Source organism: Pleurodeles waltl, chromosome 2_2 (genome assembly GCF_031143425.1).
Source record: "Pleurodeles waltl isolate 20211129_DDA chromosome 2_2, aPleWal1.hap1.20221129, whole genome shotgun sequence".
Taxonomy (NCBI): Eukaryota; Metazoa; Chordata; class Amphibia; order Caudata; family Salamandridae; genus Pleurodeles; species Pleurodeles waltl.
In genome coordinates, this window is record NC_090439.1 from 850883361 (window position 1) to 850899822 (window position 16462).

General features: G+C 44.4%; 1 protein-coding gene across 2 annotated transcripts in view; it reads right to left on the bottom strand.

The window, feature by feature from the left end:
- Nucleotides 1-16462, bottom strand: part of VIRMA (vir like m6A methyltransferase associated) — a 627318-nt gene that overhangs the window by 169321 nt on the left and 441535 nt on the right. For both annotated transcript variants that reach the window (XM_069220484.1, XM_069220485.1), the window contains exon 19: nucleotides 3554-3706. In XM_069220484.1, coding sequence (XP_069076585.1) covers nucleotides 3554-3706 — 153 coding nt within the window. The remainder of the gene's footprint in view (nucleotides 1-3553; nucleotides 3707-16462) is intronic.

Here is a 16462-nt window from a genome sequence, read left to right on the forward strand (position 1 = left end):
AACTATTACCCCAAGATGCTGCCATAGCCAATCAGGAGAATCGCTGCTGCTGAGATCTGTCATTGTTGCACAGGCCCACCCTACTGATTAACTCAGAGGCCACAATACACAGTGGTGAAAGCCTACATCTTAGAAGAGACGACTGCGAGGACAGGAGCAGGATGCTGACAGAGCTGTAGAAGAAGCCAGTAGGTAAAATGTCAGGAACAATCCTACACAAGGGATTAAATACTGCAAACGTACGGATGGGTCCACAAGCTCATTTAGGCGTTTTGCCAAGAATGGATAAAGAGACACTGAACTGAAATTGTGCCACTCACTTGTGAGAGAAATGAAGCTATTTGCATCCGTACCTAATGGTTGCCTAAAATTTGTAGTGTACTGGGAACTCGAACATTCCAGGAGGAAAAGGGAGATACTGGAAAGACAAGGGGAAGTACGGAATGTAGTGCCTCACTGTCAATAGCAACAGAGTGTATGTCTCTTTCATTAACTGTGTAAATTTTGTTATGTGGTTTGATTACATTATTTTTTGCATAAAAGATTAACACTTGGCTGGATAATATGTTATTGTTTCTGTTGGTTGACTTTTGAGTTATGAGCTCTTCTACTCCACAGTACCTCCCTGAAAAGCCTGTGACTGCCCTCAAAACTAGTCAAGTGAAAAACTGAAAAACCCCAAGTCATTTTTCTGTCGAAGTCTATTTAAAAATAAAATCTGAATCTTATTTGGAATCTATAGAATAGAGAAAAGACATCAGATCTAACCAAAGCTCAACTCATGGGTTGGCATTTGAACGTCTTAAAACAACACTCTAAGTCCAGGGGGCGATGTGCTCGGAGGAGGTTCTCCAGGAGACCAGAGTCAGATGACTCATTAGAATAGCAACCATGGTGGGCTTCGCATTCCACAGACAGACACTATCCTGAAGCCAGCTGTGGCACTCCTCTCTGTTGGGCTTGAGATATCACTATGAGATCAGAATCTTTTGGCATAAGAGTTGGATTTTCTCAACCATCCAGAAATGTCCTTAGCTATCTATCAAAAGTCATTGGCTGTCCAAGTGTGCAGTCTCCCAAGCAGGCCCAGCTAAATATATTCAAAGACCTAGATGCAAACTGCTACTTGAAATGTTAGTACAGTGGGACACTGACCGCAGTGGTAAGCGAATAACCCATCCTTCCTTAATGGATGGCTCTGTGGCTACAGGTTTAAGGCCATTGGGAAACTCATCTATAAAACACAGGGTTGCAGTCGATAGCATTGCAAGACATGGGAGTCGTGGCAGGTACATTTCCAGTTGGAATAGTTTTTTCCTGGCAAGGGTCCTTCAAGACTAACTCAGTCCCACTTTCAAGAGCAGGTCTTCATGGCAACGGTTGTAGAAACCTTCTTGGTGCGTATAAAAGACTTACTATGTCCAGAAACAAACCCAGATGTCTGAATTAAATCCAGAGAGTGAGCAATTAAATAAGCATACTGCAATGCAATTGGACCCAAAATGGACGTCCCTCTTATAGTGCCAAACAGCAGGCAAGGTGTTCCTGGAAGAGGTTCGACCACCTTGGATTCGGAACACAAGATTGTAACATATTCAAACTATCAGTGATTGTCACAATACTTTTCAGAATTAAAATAAGAAAATGATATTAAGAAAGTATGTCCATATTATCATGGTGTAAAATTGCTGAAACTCCAATTGCTCTCCAACAAGCAGTATAACAGAGTAGCCTGCATGCAGGAGGAGAATGCCCCACTATGTCCTGTGCTGGCCCTATTGAGCCAAGATGCATACGGGTAATACAAGATGGCCACTGGGACAAGACGACATCCCCGGGCTAAGGAAAGCGGTTGCATGGGAGAAAGCTCGTAGAGGTGAGGCACTGTTGTGACCCAGTCTGCCCACAGATAACCAAGTAAGGGAAAACCCATTAACACACTTCATTATTATGCTTTCTGTTGTGCATTGCCTTTGCGACTTTTGTGTTTTATTTGTTTCCAAATATGCCTCAATGTTTGCCAAGTATGCCTGCCTCTTATTGCCTGATGTTTGTTTTCTGTGTTAGTTATGAAAATGGCAACAATTCTTTACTGAGAGAAACATAACCTAATTTGGAGAGGGGCAAAGGCTGCCAAAACTAACACTAGTTACAACCAATACCTGTCACAAAGGAAGTAGTACAGAAACAGACTTGCACAGTTCTGTCCCATAAATTGAAGTTGTTACGGACATGGAGTGAACAGCACCCAGTTCCCAGATGTTTAAATGATGAAAAACACGGAACGCCAATGTGACTAAGGTGGCATCTTTTTTTTGCACAGGGAACAAATACAAAGTAAAGGGAACAAAACTATGTACAAGCATAACAGATACATTTGTCGCCTTAAGTGGGTTGGGTATGCCCAGACATGGGCCCTGTGCTCCCCATGCCACTGGAGCCAAGCTAGCCTGGCTGATGAGGGGTGGTACCCGAAACCGGTCGCAAGATGCTTGTTTCAAGTACAGGGAGGACCTGGCCTGGCAGTTCGGACTGGACTGTTCCCATGAGAAGCAAGGTCAAAACTGATTTGCATATGGCTGGATCCAAACTGTGATAACATGTGTAGTAAAAATAACTATATGGATTTAGGCACAGATCTCTGCACTGGGGTGTGTCTGACATTGTTCAGCATTCCGTCCTTCAGTTCTTTCTACAAGCATAACAGATGGCCACATCAGTTTCCTGTAGGTCAGCTCCAAAGGCAAACTGACAGGATTTCCTGGGTGGGGGAATTAGCTGTAAATAATCCCATTCAAGACTAGCTGTGGCATATATTTTTGCAGTTATTAGTGGAAACACAGTTTTTCAGGGAGATGGTCATACTTACTGCAGGCACAGTCATTTTCTAGCTTCAATTACAAGCTTAGTTTGTGCATTTCCAAGACATGAACAAACCTTCATGTTGTGAGGATTCTGACAATGGATATTTGAAAAACAAACTATAATGTTACATTCAAATACAACTGGGGAAAAGTCTGAAGTTTACTCTAGGTAGAAAGGGTGGCGACAAGAAGGAAAGAATGACTCCTTATGATTATTTAATGAACAAGGAAAGGATAATTGGCAGATATGAGCTAGATATAGATGACCCAGTTGACAGTGGGTGCTTTCTCCTCTGGGGACTGGGAAGCTGCCCATTTTATGAGGTGGAGAGAAAAACTGTAGGTTATGGCACTGCATCTCGGTACAACAGGCAGAGGAAGTTAGAGCATTTGCTTCGCTCTTGCTCCTTTACCGTGAAACGACGAGGCAAACAAAAAGAAAAACAAGAGAAGGCATGTGAAAGATCATTTAAAAAAAAAAATGAAGGGTTTCTGATACAGGGGAATTTTGTGAATTTTCTTCTGTGAATGAAAACTATATTTTCTATATATAAAAAATATCAGTAGCTGACAAAATGCTAAAAACTGCTCTTAGGCACCAGTTTCATCTGCACACAATACACAGACCTATTATAAGAACAAAAAGGGAAAGTCTACAACCAAAGACGGACTTTGGGCTACATTCTTACCAATACATGTTTTTCCAGGTCCTGAAGCAAGTTATCATGGGTTTCCTCTTTTCTCAGAAGCAGTTGTTTGAGCTCTGCAGTAGTAAGACCAAGTGTCCTGGATGGGTGGGAACCCTCTACCTCCATTAGACTGGTTTCATCGCCACAGCATCCCTGCATAGATCAACACAGCTTTGTTACACAAAACTCACAAACATCAAGGGATGGCTCTCTGAAAACCTACAAAAGGCCATTTAGATGTGTTATGCTAAGAGTTCTCAAACCTCATTCAACTGTAAAGAAGGCCATGAGAACATGCACTAGCCAAAAAATAAAACATACTCGGAATAATAATTATTCATGAGATTTATACTGCAATCAGTAAAAGTAGCTGTACAAAATATGAGGCTGAATGTAAATCAACATAATGTTTCGATGACATACATACAATTACTATTCAAAAAAGGAATCTTTATTTGTAATATCACAATAATTCTCTTCTACAATATGCATATTGTATTCAGCATGAATACTGCTCTCATATTCGGTACAGCTCTTTTAATTAAGTGCAACCAAACAGAAATAATGACTCATTGGTATTCTTTTCATTTATTCCTGTGAATAACTGGATGTTGGGATTTCTTTTGCACTTGGATTACTTCTGATTGTTGCACCAATTAACACCAGAAAACGTGCTCTGTTGTGCTGGGATCTGCCACAGCTTCAGTTTGTAAACTGGTCATGGAACGTGTAGCTAGATTAACTAAAGTACATGTGTAATGTTATGGAGAATGTCACTTACCTAGAGTACATCTGTTCGTGGCATGTAGTGCTGCAGATTCACATGCTATGCATTATTCCGCCATCTAGTATTGGGCTCGGAGTGTTACAAGTTCTTTTTCTTCTAAGAAGTCTTTTTGGAGTCACTGGATCGACTGACTCCTCCTCTCGGTCATACTGTGAATGGGCATCGACTCCATTGTTAGATTTGTTTCCCGCAAAAGGGTGTAGGAAGGAGTGATGGAGTATAATAATATAAATGTTGTATAGAAATAGAAATAAGAATAGATGTTCATGCAAATGTAAATGTATCTACATATGTACAAAAAATAAAAAACTGCAACAACTATAGGCTTCCGGGGAGGAGAGAGGTGCATGAGAATCTACAGCACTACATGCCACGAACAGATGTACACTGGGTAAGTGACATTTTCCATTCAATGGCATGTGTAGCTGCAGATACACATGCTATGCATAGACTACAAAGCAGTTACTCTCCCCAAGAAATGCGGTGGCTAGCCTGTAGGGAGAGGGAGTAGGAGTTGTTTGAAATAATGTTCTTAAGACAGCTTGACCAGCATTGGCCTGTTGCTCTGAAAGGAAAATGTCACTTACCCAGTGTACATCTGTTCGTGGCATTAGTCGCTGCAGATTCACATGTTGTGCATAGTCCGCCGTCTGGTGTTGGGTCGGAGTGTTACAAGTTGTTTTTCTTCGAAGAAGTCTTTTCGAGTCCCGAGACCGAGGGACTCCTCCTCCTTTGTTCCATTGCGCATGGGCGTCGACTCCATGTTAGATTGTTTTCCCCGCAGAGGGTGAGGTAGGAGTTGTGTATGTTAGTAATAGTGCCCATGCAATGGAATGAATAAGTATGTACCAACTAAGGTTTAAGTAATATATTTACAAATGTACAAATGTTGAAGATAACTTCCAAACGGCTACAGGCTCCCGGGGAGGCGGGTGGGCACATGTGAATCTACAGCGACTAATGTCACGAACAGATGTACACTGGGTAAGTGACATTTTCCGTTCGGTGGCATGTGTAGCTGCAGATACACATGTTGGGCATAGACTAGTAAGCAGTTATCTCCCCAAAAGCGGTGGCTCAGCCTGTAGGAGTGGAAGTAGTCTGAAATAAAGTTCTTAGTACGGCTTGACCTACTGTGGCTTGTTGTGCGGATAGCACGTCTACCCAGTAGTGCTTAGTAAATGTGTGAGGCGTAGACCATGTGGCTGCCTTACATATTTCGTTCATTGGAATGTTTCCTAGAAAGGCCATGGTAGCGCCTTTCTTTCTGGGTGAATGTGCCCTTGGTGTAATGGGCAGCTCTCTCTTTGCTTTAAGGTAGCAGGTTTGGATGCACTTAACTATCCATCTGGCTATACCCTGTTTTGATATTGGGTTTCCTGTATGAGGTTTTTGAAATGCAATAAACAGTTGTTTTGTTTTCCTAATCTCTTTTGTTCTGTCAATGTAGTACATTAATGCTCTTCTGATGTCTAATGTATGTAGTGCCCTTTCAGCTACTGAGTCTGGCTGTGGGAAGAACACTGGTAGTTCTACCGTTTGATTTAAGTGGAACGGTGAAATAACTTTTGGTAAAAATTTAGGGTTGGTTCTTAGGACTACCTTATTTTTGTGTATTTGAATAAAAGGTTCTTGTATAGTAAACGCCTGAATTTCACTTACTCTTCTTAGAGATGTGATGGCAATGAGAAATGCAACCTTCCACGTTAAGAATTGCATTTCGCAAGAGTGCATGGGTTCAAAAGGTGGGCCCATGAGTCTTGTTAAGACGATGTTGAGGTTCCATGAAGGAACAGGTGGTGTTCTTGGTGGTATAATTCTTTTTAGGCCTTCCATAAACGCTTTAATGACAGGTATCCTAAATAGTGAAGTTGAATGGGTAATCTGCAGGTATGCAGATATTGCTGCGAGGTGTATCTTTATGGAAGAGAAGGCTAGATTTGATTTCTGTAAATGTAGTAAGTATCCCACTACATCCTTTGGAGATGCATGTAATGGTTGAACTTGATTATTATGGCAGTAGCAAACAAATCTTTTCCATTTGCTTGCGTAGCAGTGTCTAGTGGATGGTCTTCTAGCTTGTTTTATGACTTCCATACATTCTTGGGTGAGGTTTAAATGTCAGAATTCTAGGATCTCAGGAGCCAGATTGCTAGATTCAGCGATGCTGGGTTTGGATGCCTGATCTGTTGTTTGTGTTGTGTTAACAGATCTGGTCTGTTGGGTAACTGGACATGGGGTACTACTGACAGGTCTAGTAGTGTTGTGTACCAAGGTTGTCTTGCCCATGTTGGTGCTATTAGTATGAGTTTGAGTTTGTTTTGACTCAATTTGTTTACTAGATATGGAAGGAGAGGGAGAGGGGGAAAAGCGTACGCAAATATCCCTGACCAGTTCATCCATAGAGCATTGACTTGAGACTGCCTGTGTGGGAACCTGGATGCGAAGTTTTGGCATTTTGCGTTCTCTTTTGTTGCAAATAGGTCTATTTGAGGTGTTCCCCAAATTCTGAAGTAAGTGTTTAGAATTTGGGGGTGAATCTCCCATTCGTGGACTTGTTGGTGATCTCGAGAGAGATTGTCTGCTAGTTGATTTTGGATCCCTGGAATGAATTGTGCTATTAGGCGAATGTGGTTGTGAATTGCCCATTGCCATATCTTTTGTGCCAGGAGGCACAGCTGTGTCGAGTGTGTTCCCCCTTGTTTGTTTAGATAATACATTGTTGTCATGTTGTCTGTTTTGACAAGAATGTATTTGTGGGTTATGATGGGTTGAAATGCTTTCAACGCTAGGAATACTGCTAACAATTCGAGGTGATTTATATGCAGCTTTGTTTGATGTACGTCCCATCGTCCTTGGATGCTGTGTTGACTGAGGTGTGCTCCCCACCCTGTCATGGAAGCATCTATTGTTATCACGTATTGTGGCACTGGGTCTTGGAAAGGCCGCCCTTTGTTTAAATTTATACTGTTCCACCATAGAAGCGAGATGTATGTTTGGCGGTCTATCAACACCAGATCTAGAAGGTGACCCTGTGCATGTGACCATTGTGATGCTAGGCACTGTTGTAAGGGCCTCATGTGCAGTCTTGCGTTTGGGACAATGGCTATGCATGAGGACATCATGCCTAGGAGTTTTAATACCATCTTTGCCTGTATCTTTTGTGTTGGATACATGGCTTGTATAACCTTGTGAAAATGTTGAACCCTTTGTGGACTTGGAGTGGCTATTCCCTTTGTTGTGATGATTGTTGCTCCTAAGTATTGCTGTGTTTTGCACGGCAGAATGTGAGATTTTGTATAGTTGATGGAGAAACAGAGTTTGTAGAGGGTTTGTATGACATAATCCGTGTGGTGTGAACACTTTGTTAGGGAGTTGGTCTTGATTAGCCAATCGTCTGGGTACGGGAATACGTGTACTTGCTGCCTTCTGATGTGTGCAGCTACTACTGCTAGGCATTTTGTAAATACTCTTGGTGCGGTTGTTATACCGAACGGCAACACTTTGAATTGGTAATGTATTCCCTTGAATACGAACCTTAGGTATTTCCTGTGCGAGGGATGTATCGGTATGTGGAAATACGCGTCCTTTAGATCTAAGGTTGTCATGTAGTTTTGTTGCTTTAGCAGTGGTAACACGTCTTGTAGCGTGACCATGTGAAAGTGTTCTGATTTGATGTAGGTGTTTAGTGTTCTGAGATCTAGGATTGGTCTCAGTGTTTTGTCCTTTTTTGGTATTAGAAAGTACAGTGAGTAAACTCCTGTGTTTACTTGTGTACATGGTACCAATTCTATTGCGTCCTTTTGTAGTAATGCTTGAACTTCTAGTTCTAGAAGGTCTAAATGTTGTTTTGACATATTCTGTGTTTTTGGTGGGACATTTGGAGGGAGTTGGAGAAATTCTATGCAATAACCATGTCGGATAATTGCTAAGACCCAAGTGTCTGTTGTTATCTCCTCCCAGGATTTGTAAAACTGACTTAGTCTTCCCCCCACTGGTGTTGTGTGAAGGGGTTGAGTGACTTGTGAGTCACTGTTTGGTTGTAGGGGTTTTTGGACTTTGAAATTTTCCCCGGTTTCTAGGGAATTGTCCTCCTCTGTACTGGCCCCGAAAGCCTCCCCTTTGGTACTGTCCCTGGTAGGTAGACGGTGTTGATTGTGAGGTGCTGGCTTGTGTGGCTTGACCCCGAAATCCCCCCTCTGAAAGTTGTTTTGCGGAAGGTGCCGAAAGTGCCTCTGCCCTGCGGGGAATAGAGTGCACCCATGGCCTTGGCTGTGTCAGTGTCCTTTTTCAATTTCTCAATTGCCGTGTCCACTTCGGGTCCAAACAATTGTTGTTCATTGAACGGCATATTGAGCACCGCTTGCTGTATTTCCGGTTTAAAGCCAGATGTGCGCAACCATGCGTGCCTTCTTATGGTTACTGCGGTATTTATTGTTCTTGCAGCTGTGTCCGCTGCGTCCATAGAGGAGCGTATTTGGTTATTGGAGATGTTTTGTCCCTCCTCAACCACTTGTTTTGCCCGTTTTTGAAATTCTTTGGGCAGATGCTCGATGAGATGCTGCATCTCGTCCCAATGGGCTCTATCATATCGCGCTAGGAGCGCCTGAGAGTTCGCGATGCGCCACTGGTTTGCAGCTTGTACTGCGACCCTTTTCCCAGCTGCGTCGAACTTGCGGCTCTCTTTATCCGGAGGTGGTGCCTCGCCTGATGTGTGCGAGTTGGCTCTCTTGCGAGCTGCCCCTACCACAACTGAATCTGGTGGCAGTCGTGAGGTGATAAAAGCAGGGTCCGTGGGCGGTGCTTTATATTTTTTCTCCACCCTTGGAGTAATCGCTCTACTTTTGACAGGTTCTTTGAAGATCTGCTTTGCGTGCCTTAGCATTCCTGGAAGCATAGGTAGGCTTTGGTAGGAGCTATGGGTGGAGGAGAGGGTGTTGAAAAGGAAGTCATCCTCGACAGGTTCTGCGTGTAACGACACGTTATGGAATTCTGCTGCCCTAGCTACCACCTGTGCATACGCTGTGCTGTCCTCAGGTGGTGAGGGCTTGGTAGGGTACGACTCAGGACTATTGTCTGATACTGGGGCGTCGTATAGGTCCCAAGCGTCCTGGTCGTCTTGGCTCATGGTGGTATGAGCCGGTGAATGTGACGGAGTCTGTGCCAGTGATGTGTGAGTTACAGGTGGAGGAGAGGGTGGCGGAGTTACCTTCTTCACCATTTTTTGTGGTGTTTGTTCTTGTGTTTGGAACTCGAGTCTCCTTTTTCTCCTGATTGGGGGAAGAGTGCTGATCTTCCCTGTCCCACTTTGTATGAAGATCCGCTTTTGTGTGTGGTCTACATCAGTGGTCTGTAACTCTTCTTCAAATCCGTGTTTGCGCATTTGAGAGGACAGTGATTGTTCCTCTGTATATGAGCTGGCAGTTGGTTCGGTTGCTGGTCGTTTTGGCACCAAAACTGTGTCTCTGCTTGTTTTCGGCTCCGAGGAGAATTATTTCTTTTTCGGCGTCGAGCTTTCTCGGCGTCGATCTTCCTCGGTGCCGCTGTCTCTGCGTCGAGCAGCTTCGGTTCCGCTGTCTCGGCGTCGATCTTTTTCGGCAGCACTTTCTCGGTCCCGAGATTGCTGCGTGCCTGTGTCTTGACCCGAGTCGGACGATCTCGGCACCAGTTCGGCCTTTTTCGGTGCCGATGGACGGTCACCTACTTTATGGGTTGAGCCATGGCCTGTTGGCAGTGGCGTCCCCTGGGCCTTGTCTGTTTTCTTGTGTGGTGCTTGCTTCGACGTCTTACTCACGGTTTCTTCGACGTCGAATTCCTCCGAGTCCGATTCATGGATGGAGAAGGCTTCCTCTTCTTCTCCTTGTCCCTCGAACTCTCGGTGTCCTGTCGGCGTGGACGCCATCTGCAATCTTCTGGCTCGCCGGTCACGGAGCGTTTTTCGGGACTGAAACGCACGACAGGCCTCACACGTTTCTTCCTTGTGCTCGGGCGACAGGCACAAGTTACAGACCAAATGTTGGTCTGTATATGGATATTTATTGTGGCATTTAGGACAGAATCGGAACGGGGTCCGTTCCATCAGTGTCGATGTTACACGCGGTCGGGCCGACCAGGCCCCGACGGGGGATCGAAATTACCCCGAAGGGCTACCGGAGCTCTTCACGATTCGGTGTCGATTCTATCCTTACCCGATACCGAGCGAAACAATACCGACGTAGTTTTCCGAAGTTAAGACTATCTTTCCGTCCCGAAACCCGGAGCGAAAAGGAACACGTCCGAACCCGATGGCGGAAAAAAAACAATCTAACATGGAGTCGACGCCCATGCGCAATGGAACAAAGGAGGAGGAGTCCCTCGGTCTCGGGACTTGAAAAGACTTCTTCGAAGAAAAACAACTTGTAACACTCCGACCCAACACCAGACGGCGGACTATGCACAACATGTGTATCTGCAGCTACACATGCCACCGAACATAAATATACACAGTAATGTTCTGTAAATGTATGTGGTGTAGACCATGTGGCAGCTTTGCATATGTCTGCCATTGGTCTGTTTCCTAAAAATGCCATAGATGCTCCTTTTTTTCCTAGTGGAATGTGCTTTAGGTGTGAATAAAAGTTGTCTTTTTGCTTTGATGTAACATGTTTGTATACATCTAACAATCCATCTTGCTAATCCTTGTTTAGAGATAGGATTCCCTTTATGTGGTTGTTGAAAAGCAACGAAAAGCTGCTTTGTTTTTCTGAATTCTTTTGATCTATCCACATAGTACATAAGAGCTCTTTTAAGATCAAGAGTGTGAAGGGCTCTTTCTGAAACTGAATCGGGCTGTGGGAAGAAGACTGGCAATTCCACTGTTTGGTTTATGTGAAAAGGTGATACCACCTTTGGCAGAAAATTTTGATTGGTTCCAAGTACACATTTATGTTTGTGTACTTGGAAAAAAGGTTCTTCAAGAGTGAATGCTTGTATTTCACTAACTCTACGTAATGAAGTAATAGCTACTAGGAAAGCAACTTTTCAGGTTAAGAATTGAATCTCACATGAATGCATGGGTTCAAAAGGTGGGCCCATTAATCTGGTGAGTACAATATTAAAATTCCAACCAGGAACAGGTAGTGTTCTGGGTGGAATAATATGTTTTAGTCCTTCCATGAAGGCTTTTATAACTGGGACTCTAAAGAGTGAGGTATGTTGTACAGTCTGCAAATATGTTGATATGGCAGTAAGATGAATTTTAACAGATGAGAATGCTACATTTGATTTCTGTAAATGAAGTAGATAGCATACAATATCCCATGAAATGAGAAGGTCAGTATTTTTAGACTGACAGTAATAAACAAATCTTTTCCATTTATTAGCATAGCATTGCTTAGTTGTAGGCTTGCATGCTTGTTTGAGTACTTCCATGCATTGTAATGGAGGTTGTAAGTATCCAAATTCTATGACTTCAGAAGCCAAACCGCTAAGTTGAGAGCACTGGGATTTGGATGTCTGATTTGTCCTTTGTTTTGTGATAACAAATCAGGCCTGTTTGGAAGTTTGTAGTTAGGTACTACTGACAGGTCTAGGAGTGTTGTGTACCAATGTCGTGCCCACGTTGAGGCTATGAGTATCATGGTGAGAGAAGTCTGACACAGTTTGTTGACCAGAAATGGAAGTAGTGGGAGAGGGGGAAAAGCATAAGCTAATATCCTTGACCAGTTGATCTACAGAGCATTGCCTTTGGACAGACGGTGTTGGTGTCTGGATGCGAATATTTGGCATTTTGTGTTTTCGCTTGCTGCAAATATGTCTATTTCTCGTGTCCCCCACTTTTGAAAGTACTGATGAAGTACTTGAGAGTGAATTTCCCATTTGTGTATCTGTTGGTGTGTTCTGCTTAGGAGATCCGCTAGCTGATTGTGTATTCCTGGGATGTATATTCTGCTAGTAGGTGAATTTGATTGTGAATTGCCCATTTCCATTTTGTTTGGGCTAGAAGGGACAGTTGAGATGAATGTGTCCAGCCTTGTTTCTTTACGTAACATATGGTCGTCATATTGTCTGTTTTTATCAAGACAGTCTTGTGTTTGAGAAGCAGCTGAAATGCTTTTAGGGCAAGGAACGCAGCTAATAATTCTAAATGGTTTATATGATAATTTAGTTGTTTTTAATCCCATTCCCCTTGAATGGTAAGTTTGTTGAGATGAGCTCCCCAACCTGTCATTGATGCATCTGTTGCTACTGTGGTCTGAGGCACGGACCCCCCCCCCCCCCTTCATTAAACTGCTGAGATTCCACCATTTGTGCATTTGGCGGTCTAACAACACTAGATCTTGCAATTGACCCTGTGCTTGAGACCAGTGCTGTGAGAGGCACTGTTGTAGTGTCCTCATGTTTAGTCTTGCATGCAGTACTATTGCTATGCTAGATGCCATTAGTCCTAATACCTTCATGATAAATCGTACAGTGTATTGTTGATTTGGCTGCATTTGTGGTCTGAGATTTTGAAAAGCTTGTATCCTTTGTATATTTGGATAGGCTATGGATTTTTAGGTATTCAGAATAGCACCTAGGTAAGGCTGAACCTGTGCTGGCTGGGATTTTTGGTAGTTGAGAGTGAACCCTAGTGTATGTAGGGTCTCTATTGTGTACGGAGTGTGTTTTTGATATTGTATAAAATTGCTTGATTTTATTAGCCAATCGTCTAGATATGGAAAGATATGTATGTGTTGCCTTCTTAGGTACACTGCTACTACCGCTAGATATTTTGTGAATACCCTTGGAGCTGGTTGTATGCCGAATGGTAGAGCTTTGAATTGATAATGGTTTCCTGCTATCACAAACCTTAGGTATTTTCTGTGAGCTGGATGGATGGATATATGGAAATATGCATCTTTGATGTCTAATGCAGTCATTTAATCTTGTTTTGTAGTAGTGGAATGACATCCTGCAGAGTTACCATGTGAAGGTATTCTGACAGGATATATAGATTTAGTGATCTGAGATCTAGGATGGGCCGGAGAGTGCCATCCTTTTTGGGGATGAGGAAGTATAGTGAGTATACTCTTGTTCCTTGTAGAGAATGTGGGACCATTTCTATTGCCTGTTTTAGTAGTAGCGATTGTACTTCTTGTTGTAACAGCACATTGTGTTTTGGGGACAGTTTGTGATAACGTGGAGGAATGTTTGGGGGTGGTAGAAATCAATTCTAGGCAATAACCATTGCAGATAATTGACAATACTCATTGATCTGTGGTGATATTTTGCCATTGGGAATGGAATTGTTGCAGTCTGTCCCCCCAAAGGAGATGTGTGGGGTTGAGGGATGGTAAATAAGACATTGTTTAGATGGGGTAGTGGCTTGTTTTGAAGTCTGGAACTTGCCTCTAGTTCTGAAGTATTGGCCTCTATAAGACCCTCTAAATCCCAATCTCTGGTACTGCTGTTGCTGTTGCCCTTGTTTTGCCTGGGAGGTAGAAGCCTCTGTGGCTTGAATCCTCCTGTAAATTGTTGTCTGCGAAAGGAGACTCTATAGGGTGTTGTGAATAAGGCTTCCATTGCTTTGGCAGTGTCTGAGTCTTTCTTCATTTTTTCTATGGCTGTGTCGACTTCAGGGCCAAACAGGTGCTTTTTATTAAAAGGCATATTCAGCACTGCCTGCTGTATTTTTGGTTTGATACCAGAGTAACGAAGCCATGCGTGTCTATGTATAGCGATGGCAGTATTTACACTTCTAGCTGCTGTATCTGCAGCATCAAGGGCAGACCATTTTTGATTATTGCTTATGGCCTGGCCCTCTTCCACAATCTGTTGTGCCATTTTCTGGTGTTCCTTTGGAAGGTGTTGTAGGGGTTCATCCATCTCATCCCAGTGGGCTCTATCGTACCTTGCTAGCAAGGCTTGCAAGTTTGCAATTCGTCATTGGTTGGCAGCCTGTGTGGCTACCCTCTTGCCAGCAGCATCAAATTTCTACTCTACTTGTCAGGGGGGGGAGCATCCCCTGATGACTGGCTATTAGCCCTCCTTCTAGTCGCACTTACTACCACTGAGTCTGGAGGAACTTGTTGGGTAATATAAACAGGGTCTCTAGGGGCTGGTTTATATTTTCTATCAATAAGTGGCGTTATCACCCAGCTTTGACTGGCTCACTAAATATTTGTTCTGCATGTTTAATCATGCCAGGTAGCACTGAGAGGCATTGATATTTTGAGTGCGTGGAGGATAGTGTGTTAAAGAGAAAATCCTCTTCTAGGGGTTCAGTGTGCATAAGCACCCCAAGGTACGCTGCTGCCCTGGAAATAACCTGTGCGTATGCAGTAGTGTCCTCTGGCGGAGAAGGCTTAGACGAGTATAAATCCGGGTCATTGTCAGGAATAGGACCTGGATCGTAGAGATCCCAAGGATCAACCGTATCACCATGTGAATATTGGGAATGAGTTGGTGTAAGGAAATGCCTCCTTGGCATGGTTACCCCCTGACTTTTTGCCTTTGCTGATGCTATGTTTTGAATTGAAAGTGTGCTGAGGCCTGCTAACCAGGCCCCAGCACCAGTGTTCTTTCCCTAACCTGTACTTTTGTATCCACAATTGGCACACCCTGGCATTCAGGTAAGTCCCTTGTAACTGGTACCCCTGGTACCAAGGGCCCTGATGCCAGGGAAGGTCTCCAAGGGCTGCAGCATATCTTATGCCACCCTGGGGACCCCTCACTCAGCACAGACACACTGCTTGCCAGCTTGTGTGTGCTGGTGAGGACAAAACGAGTAAGTCGACATGGCACTCCCCTCAGGGTGCCATGCCAACCTCACACTGCCTATGCAGTATAGATAAGTCACCCCTATAGCAGGCCTTACAGCCCTAAGGCAGGGTGCACTATACCATAGGTGAGGGCACCAGTGCATGAGCACTATGCCCCTACAGTGTCTAAGCCAAACCTCAGACATTGTAAGTGCAGGGTAGCCATAAGAGTATATGGTCTGGGAGTCTGTCAAACACGAACTCCACAGCACCATAATGGCTACACTGAAAAATTGGAAGTTTGGTATCAAACTTCTCAGCACAATAAATGCACACTGATGCCAGTGTACATTTTATTGTGAAATACACCCCAGGGGGCACCTCACTTAGAGGTGCCATCTGAAACCTTAACCATCTACCTGTGTAGGCTGACTGGTTTTAGCAGCCTGCCACACTCGAGACATGTTGCTGGCCCCATGGGGAGAGTGCCTTTGTCACTCTGAGGCCAGTAACAAAGCCTGCACTGGGTGGAGATGCTAACACCTCCCCCAGGCAGGAGCTGTAACACCTGGCGGTGAGCCTCAAAGGCTCACCCCCTTTGTTCCAGCACCACAGGGCACTCCAGCTAGTGGAGTTGCCCACTTTGGGCGGCAAGGCCGGAGGAAATAATGAGAATAACAAGGAGGAGTCACTGGCCAGTCAGGACAGCCTCTAAGGTGTCCTGAGCTGAAGTGACTCTAACTTTTAGAAATCCTCCATCTTGCAGATGGAGGATTCCCCCAATAGGGATAGGAATGTGACCCCCTCCCCTTGGGAGGAGGCACAAAGAGGGTGTACCCACCCTCAGGGCTAGTAGCCATTGGCTACTAACCCCCCAGACCTAAACACGCCCTTAAATTTAGTATTTAAGGGCTTCCCTGAACCTAAGAATTTAGATTCCTGCAACTTACGAAGAAGAGGACTGCTGAGCTGAAAAACCCCTGCAGAGAAGAAGAAGATACCAACTGCTTTGGCCCCAGCCCTACCGGCCTGTCTCCCTCCTTCAGAAGAAAACTGCTCCAGCGACGCTTTCCCCAGGACCAACGACCTCTGAATCCTCAGAGGACTGCCCTGCTTCCAAAAGACCAAGAAACTCCCGAGAACAGCGGCCCTGTTCAACAAAGACAGCAACTTTGTTTCCAGAGGAGCAGATTTAAAGACCCCTGCAATCCCCGCAAGAAGCGTGAGACTTGCAACACTGCACCCGGCGACCCCGACTCGACTGGTGGAGAACCAACGCTACAGGGAGGACCCCCAGGCGACTCCAAGACTGTGAGTAACCCAAGTTGTCCCCCCCTGAGCCCCCACAGCGACGCCTGCAGAGGGAATCCCGAGGCTCCCCCTGACCGCGACTGCCCGACT